Genomic DNA, 7,916 nt, shown 5'->3' on the forward strand with positions numbered 1-7,916 from the left:
CCATTTAATATAATTTTCATTTAAATTCTCTTAAGATAAAAAGTGAAAATTATCTTATTGTATTTCCATATTGTGGTGTGTGTGTGTGTGTGTGTGTGTATGTGAGAGAGAGAGAGAGAGAGAGAGAGAGAGAGAGAGAGAGAGAGAGAGAGAGAGAGAGAGAGAGAGAGAGAGATGATGAACATCAAATCAAACCCTGGAGTCTCACAGATGCAAAACATGTATTCAACCGCTTACTCATATCTCTGAGTACCTATTTCATATTTCTTTTTTTTTTTTTTTTTTTGGTTTTTTTTTTTTTTTTTGGTTTTTGGGTCACACCCGGCGGTGCTCAGGGGTTACTCCTGGCTTTCTGCTCAGAAATAGCTCCTGGCAGGCACGGGGGACCATATGGGACACCGGGATTTGAACCAACCACCTTAGGTCCTGGATCGGCTGCTTGCAAGGCAAATGCCGCTGTGCTATCTCTCCGGGCCCATATTTCATATTTCTTTATTCTTCAAAATTAGTGTCCTTCATGAATACAGTCCTAACATTTAAATGGAACCGTTTACAAATGTCATAGGTATTTTTTACTTTTAAAGATTTTCCTGGGGCTGGAGAGATAGCACAGCAGTAAGGCATTTGCTTTAGATGCAGAAGGACGGTGGTTCAAATCCTGGCATCCCGTCAGGTCCCCCGAAGCTTGCCAGGAGCAATTTCTGAGCATAGAGCCAGGAGTAACCCCTGAGTGCTGCCAGGTGTGACCAAAAACAAAATTAAAAAAAAAAAAGATTTTCCTACCTTGAGATGGTCTGGTTTTTATCTTACAGTATTTTTTTTATAATTTTTTATTTTTAATTATGAGAACAAAGATGCAAAGAAAGAGGACAAGGTAAAGTTACAGTGGGAGGACAATCACCCATAACATAATTCTCAGAAGAAGTCCCCTTGCTGATATCTTAACTTGGAACTTTCAGCCAAAGAACATTAAGATAATAAAACAGAACCTATGTACAATTACTTTGTCCCTCAAGTCTCCAGATTGTAATACATTATAATATTTCTTAGCAGCACACAAGGCAATCCAAAGCCATAAAAATTATGTAACTCCTTAAACATTAGAGGCATAGTATTTTTTTTGTTTTGTTTTGGGCCACACCCATTTGATGTTCAGGGGTTACTCCTGGCTAAGGGCTCATAAATTGCCCCTGGCTTGGGGGACCATATGGTCCTTCCTTGGCTAGCGCTTGCAAGGCAGACACCTTACCTCTAGCGCCATCTCACTGGCCCTGGCATAGTATTTTTGTTGTTGTTGTTGTTGTTGTTTGTTTTTGGGCCATACCCGGCTGTGCTCAGGGGTTACTCCTGGCTGTCTGCTCAGAAATAGCTCCTGGCAGGCACGGGGGACCATATGGGACACCGGGATTCGAACCAATCACCTTTGGTCATGGATCGGCTGCTTGCAAGGCAAACGCCACTGTGCTATCTCTCTGGGCCTGGCATAGTATTTTTTTACATTTCCATGCACATGCATATTAGTTTAAGTTAACCTCAAAAGCTTAAGTGGGCTCTCTCTCTCTCTCTCTCTCTCTCTCTCTCTCTCTCTCTCTCTCTCTCTCTCTCTCTCTCTCTCTCTCTCTCTCCCTCTCTCTCTCCCCCTCCCTCTCCCTCTCCCTCTCCCTCTCCCCCCCTCTGGAGGCCTCTGGCTGCCAACAACAACAACAAAAAGTTTAAGTGGGTTTTTTTTAAGGATTAGAGTCAAAGGAGCATAGTAAAAACGGTGTTAGAGTGGCAATTATTGCTTGCATAGGCACACCAAAATATGAGGGACATGGAAAGGAATAACCTTATTCTAAATACAAAGAGACCCTACCCCTGAAGTTTCCTGGCATAAGACCAACTCTAGGTTCCAGGCAAGCTAGTTTGTCCAATCCAAGACATTGTCTGTTGTGCCAACACAGTTTTATTTTTCACAGTCTCTGTTGTTGGTATCATGTTTCTGTATTAAAGATCCTGGAATCTGCATATCTGAAGTCAGGATGTGGAGCGTCCTCTAGTTTCATCTCACAATTAAAGGGCAATGCAGAGAGCCCTGTCTATCTTACAGTATTTTTTAAGACAATATTACTTTACTTGAGTTTTTATTAGGTTTTTCCTGATATTCAGGAAATAGAAAAAATAAGTACACTGGGTGGGACTCTGTGCTGATGTTAGCTCAGCATTCTTTTTTGTTTTGTTTTGTTTTGGGGTCACACCCAGCAGCACTCAAGGGTTACTCCTGGCTCTGTGTTCAGAAATCACTCCTGGCAGGCTCGGGGGACCATATGGGATGCCGGGATTCAAACTGCCGTCCTTTGCATACAAGGCAAATGCTCTACCTCCATGCTATCTCTCCAGCCTCAGGAGTGCATTCTTTTTTTTTTTTTTTTTTTTGGTTTTTGGGCCACACCCGGCGGTACTCAGGGGTTTCTCCTGGCTATTTGCTCAGAAATAGCTCCTGGCAGGCACGGGGGACCATATGGGACACCGGGATTCCAACCAACCACCTTAGGTCCTGGATCGACTGCTTGCAATGCAAACACTGCTGTGTTATCTCTCTGGGCCCAGGAGTACATTCTTGAGGAAACATTTATTGCTGCTAAAACTGGTTTTAGTTGGGGTCGGTGAGGTGGCATTAGAGGTAAGATGTCTGCCTTGAAAGCCCTAGCCAAGGAAGGATGGAGATTCAATCCCCTGGCGTACCCTATGGTCTCCCTAAGCCAGGGGCAATTTCTGAGCGCTTAGCCAGGAGTAACCCCTGAGCAACGAGTGTGGCCCAAAAAACAAACAAACAAACAAACAAAAAACTGGTTTTAATTTTCCTCTTTGCTTTCTCTCACCTAGATGAAAAATAAAGAGGAGCAAGAAAAAGTACGTAAAATAGAGGGCAAAGAACGATTGTTAGCCATGAAGAAAGCAGATCAGATTTTCTATGAGCATGAAAAAGAGAAAAAACTCAAAGCTGCTAAGGAACGTAGAGATCTTCAAGAGGCCCATGTTCAGCACATTGTAAGTGTCTTTAAAGATTTTAAACTTGATTCAGTGCTAAATAATGTGGTGGAAAATTTCCTGCTAGTTTTCGCTTTCCCAAGCAATTTCCTTGTTTGGGAGAAGTCAGGTGGTTATAATGGTCGTGATGCAGAAGACACTGACAGGCTAATTTCTTTATTTTTATCAGAATTGGATTCCTCATGGAAGGTTTGTCTCTTCACAATAATTTATCGTTAGTATAGATTGTGCTTTACTATGGAAAATGCAAATGAACCGATTAATTTTTGTGTGTATTTTTGGACTACACTCAGCGGTGCTCAAAGGTTACTCCTGGCAGGCTCCAGGGGTATGAGATATGGGATATCGTGGATAGAATCCAGGTCAGCCATGTGCAAAGCAAATGCTGTACCCACTGTGCTATCACTCCAGCCCCTTAATATTTAATTTTTTTTGTTTTTGTTTTTGTTTTTGGGCCACACCCACGGTGCTCAGGGGTTACTCCTGGCTTTCTGTTCAGAAATAGCTCCTGGCAGGCACGGGGGACCATATGGGACACCGGGATTCGAACCAATCACCTTAGGTCCTGGATCGGCTGCTTGCAAGGCAAACACCGCTGTGCTATCCCTCCTTTCCCTATATTCAGTTTTTTTTTTAAAGGACCGCCATACATTTTCTACAGTGGTTAGACTAGTTAACTAGTGTACAAAGGTTCCCGTTTTCTTAAATTCCCATCACTTGGGGCTGGAGAGAGAGGTAAGTTGCTTCCTTTACTTGCAGCTGACCTGGGTTCAATCCCTGGCCTCTCATATGGTTCCCCCAAGCACTTAGAGGAATAATTTCTGAGTACAGATCCATTAGTAACCCCTTAGAATCACCAGGAATGCTCCTCCCCACAAAAAAAATTCCCATCATTTTCTTTGGTTGTTCTGTAAATTACTGCTTTATACAGTTGTCACCAAAAATAATTATTTTGTTTTTTGTTTTTTGGTCACACCCGGTGGTGCTCAGGGGTTATTCCTGGCTTTGCACTCAGAAATGACCCCTGGCAGGCACAGGAAACCATATGGGATGCTGAGATGAACTACCGTCCATCCTGGATCAGCTGCTTGCAAGGAAAATGCCTTACCACTGTATTATCTCTCAGCCCCTAATTTATTTATTTATTTATTTTGGGGGTCACACCCGGCGGTGCTCAGAGGTTACTCCTATGCTCAGAAATCGATCCTGGGGCCCGGAGACATAGCACAGCGGTATTTGCCTTGCAAGCAGCCGATCCAGGACCAAAGGTGGTTGGTTCGAATCCCGGTGTCCCATATGGTCCCCCGTGCCTGCCAGGAGCTATTTCTGAGCAGACAGCCAGGAGTAACCCCTGAGCACCGTGGGTGTGGCCCAAAAACCAAAAAAGAAAAGAAAAAAAATTGATCCTGGCACGCTCGGGAAACCATATGGGATGCCGGGATTCCAACTACCATCCATCCTGAATCAGCTTTGTGCAAACGCCCTACCACTATGCTAACTCTCTCGCCCCGTTATTCTTTTATTTATTTATTTATTTATTTATTTTGCTTTTTGGGTCACACCTGCAACTCAGAGGTTACTCCTGGCTATGCACTCAGAAATCGATCCTGGCTCAGGGGACCATATGGGACACCGGGGATTGAACCAAGGTCTGTCCTGGATTGGCCTTGTGGAAGGCAAACGCCCTACCACTGTGTTGATTTATTTATTTATTTATTTATTGGTCACAACCTGCAGCACTCAGGGGTTACTCCTGGCTCTATGTTCAGAAATCTCTCCTGGCAGGCTTGAGGGACCAATATGGGATGCCAGGATTTGAACCACCGTCCTTCTGCATGCAAGGTAAACACCTTACCTCCAAGCTATCTCTTCGGTCCCTAATTTATTTATTTATTTATTGGTTTTTGGGCCACACCCACGGTGCTCAGGGGTTACTCCTGGCTGTCTGCTCAGAAATAGCTCCTGGCAGGCACGGGGGACCATATGGGACACCGGGATTCCAACCAACCACCTTTGGTCCTGGATCAGCTGATTGCAAGGCAAATGCCACCGCTGTGCTATCTCTCCAGGCTCTAATTTATTTATTTTTAAAAATAATTTATTTAGGGCCGAGAGATAGCATGGAAGTAAGTCGTTTGCCTTGCATGCAGAAGGTCGATGATTCGAATCCTGGCACCCTATATAGTCCCCTGAGCCTGCCAGGAGCGATTTCTGAGCATAGAGCCAGGAGTAACCCCTGGGTGCTGCCGGGTATGACCCAAAGAAAACAAACAAAAAAATGTTATTTAAGCACAGTGGTTACAAAAATGTTTGTATTTGGGATTCAGTCATAGAATGTACATACCCCCTTCACCAGTGCAACTTTTCCACCACCAGTGTCTTCTATTTCCTTCCTCTCCCACCCACTCACTGCCTGTCTTCTATACAGGCATTCTATTTCTTTCTCTTACTATCATTGTCATGGTAAGTGTTCGTGTAGTTATTTCTCTAACTGAACTCACCACTCTTTGTGGTAAGTTTTATATCATGGGCTGGTCCTTCTGGCCTACACCTCTATTGTTTGTGTGTATTATTAACATAATGTCTTTTGTTTTATTTTCCTTATACCCCACATCCAAAATGAATTTAAAGTGGCATCTCATTGTGGTTTTCATATGCATTTCTCTAATAATGATTTATACTGAACAACTTTGCATATGCTTCCTGTCCATTTCTGTGCAGTCTGATTTTCCTCAGCATGTCTTATTTATTTATTTCTATTATATAACTGATTTACCAAGTTATTCAAAATAGTTGTTTCAAGCATTAAATGTTCCAACACCGGAGCCGGAGAGATAGCATAGGGTAAGGTGTTTGCCTTGCATGTAGAAGGTCAGTGGTTCGGGGCCGGGCGGTGGCGCTCGAGGTAAGGTGCCTGCCTTACCTGCGCTAGCCTAGGAGACGGACCGCGGTTCGATCCCCCGGCGTCCCATATGGTCCTCCAAGCCAGGAGCGACTTCTGAGCGCATAGCCAGGAGTAACCCCTGAGCGTCACCGGGTGTGGCCCAAAAACCAAAAACAAAAAAAAAAAAAAAAAAAAAGAAGGTCAGTGGTTCAAATCCCAGTATCCCATATGGCCTCTTGAGCCTGCCAGGAGCAATTTCTGAGCATAGAGCCAGGAGTAACCCCTGAGCGCTGCCGGGTGTGACCCAAAAACAAACAAAAAAGTTCCAATACCAATCCTATCACCTATGTGACTTTCCCTCCATTACTATCTCCAATTTACCATATATACACCCCAGCCTGCAACCCATTTGCAGGCACACATTTATTTCATATTGTTTGTTACAACACAAAGGTAAATGGAAATATAAAAATAGACCAATAAAAATCAAAAAATTTTTTAACTTTATTGGTTTTGGGGCCACACCCAGCAGTGCTCAGGGGTTACTCCTGGCTCAGCACTTAGAAATCGCCCCTGGCAAGTTGGGGGACCATATAGGATGCTGGGGAATTGAACCAGGTCTCTCCCTGGTTGGCCGCATTAAGGCAAACACCCTACTGCTGTACTATTTCTGTGGTCCCCAAAATCAGTTTTTGATAATTGTTATATCTCACAATGGTACTACTAAAGTTATTCATTGAGGACTTACTGGGCTAGTCCTTGCTTCTTGAGCCTTCTGTTTTACTGTTCAGCTGAGTTTGGTGGTTTTCAGCAACAAAATATTTGGTATTTCATATCATATGGGTAAACTCAGAAATTTCTATTTATGGTAGTCTTAGACGTAGCCTACTATTATTTATGCTTATGTGTTACTGATTTTGAAAAATACTTTCATGAATAGACAAAAGCAGTATTTTTATTTTTGGCTTTTTGAGACACACCCAGCCTGGCTCAGGGATTACTCCTGGCTTGGTACTGATAAATCACTCCTGGCAAGCTTGGGGGACCATATGGGATGCTGGAGATTGAACCCAGGTTGGCTGCATGTAAGGCCCTACCTACCTGCAGTGCTATCGCTCCGGCTCCAAAACAGTATTTTTTAGCAAACTCAAAATAATTTTCAAAATTCTGAGAAGACAATGAAAATTTAAGAATGAGGGAAGTAGAAAGCTCTCAAGTACAGGCGGGGGTGGAAGGTGGGGAGGAGGGAGATTTGGGACATTGGTGGTGGGAATGTTGCACTGGTGAAGGGGGGTGTTCTTTACATGACTGAAACCCAACTACAATCGTATTTGTAATCAAGCTGTTTAAATAAAAATATTAATAAAAAGGGACTGAAGAGATAGCACAGTGGCATTTGCCTTGCAAGTAGCTGATCCAGGACCTAAGATGGTTGGTTCGAATCCTGGCATCCCATATGGTCCCCTGTGCCTGCCAGGAGTTATTTCTGAGCAGATAGCCAGGAGTAACCCCTGAGCACCACTGGTGTGGCCCAAAAACAGTATGTATATATATATATATATATATATATATATATATATATATATATATATATATATATATATATAGTTAACTTATTTACTAATATAAAATATAATTTCCTTTCTTTCCCAAATAGGCTAAAAATAATTTGAAATCACAAAAAGCAAAACAAGCAGAACTAGAGTACTGGCAAGATACTAATGCTCTTCTGAATAAAAAGAATAAAGAATTTCAGGATTATGCCAGAGAAGTAATTAATTTTGAGGCTGAATCAACAAACAAATATATTTACCCTCTTGCAAAAGCTGCACAAGAAGGATTTGGTGGTGGACATGGACCGATTTTTGTGGACAGGGGTGGATTAAGACCCAGCTATCAGGCAAATGATGCTACTGGAGTCCAGCTCCCTTCTTTTAACTCTCAGGGATCAAAATACAATAATTTAAAAAAATCCAAAGGAAGGCTAGGTTTTATATGGTAG

The 7,916-nt window shown here is 42.8% G+C and overlaps 1 protein-coding gene across 1 annotated transcript in view; it reads left to right on the forward strand.

Moving 5' to 3' along the window:
- Nucleotides 1-7,916, forward strand: part of CFAP210 (cilia and flagella associated protein 210) — a 31,562-nt gene extending 23,646 nt beyond the window's left edge. Inside the window, exons 7-8 of the mRNA XM_049772880.1 lie at nt 2,866-3,030; nt 7,572-7,916. Of these exons, the coding sequence (XP_049628837.1) occupies nt 2,866-3,030; nt 7,572-7,916 (510 nt within the window). The remainder of the gene's footprint in view (nt 1-2,865; nt 3,031-7,571) is intronic.

This window comes from Suncus etruscus, chromosome 5, assembly GCF_024139225.1.
Source record: "Suncus etruscus isolate mSunEtr1 chromosome 5, mSunEtr1.pri.cur, whole genome shotgun sequence".
Classification (NCBI taxonomy): Eukaryota; Metazoa; Chordata; class Mammalia; order Eulipotyphla; family Soricidae; genus Suncus; species Suncus etruscus.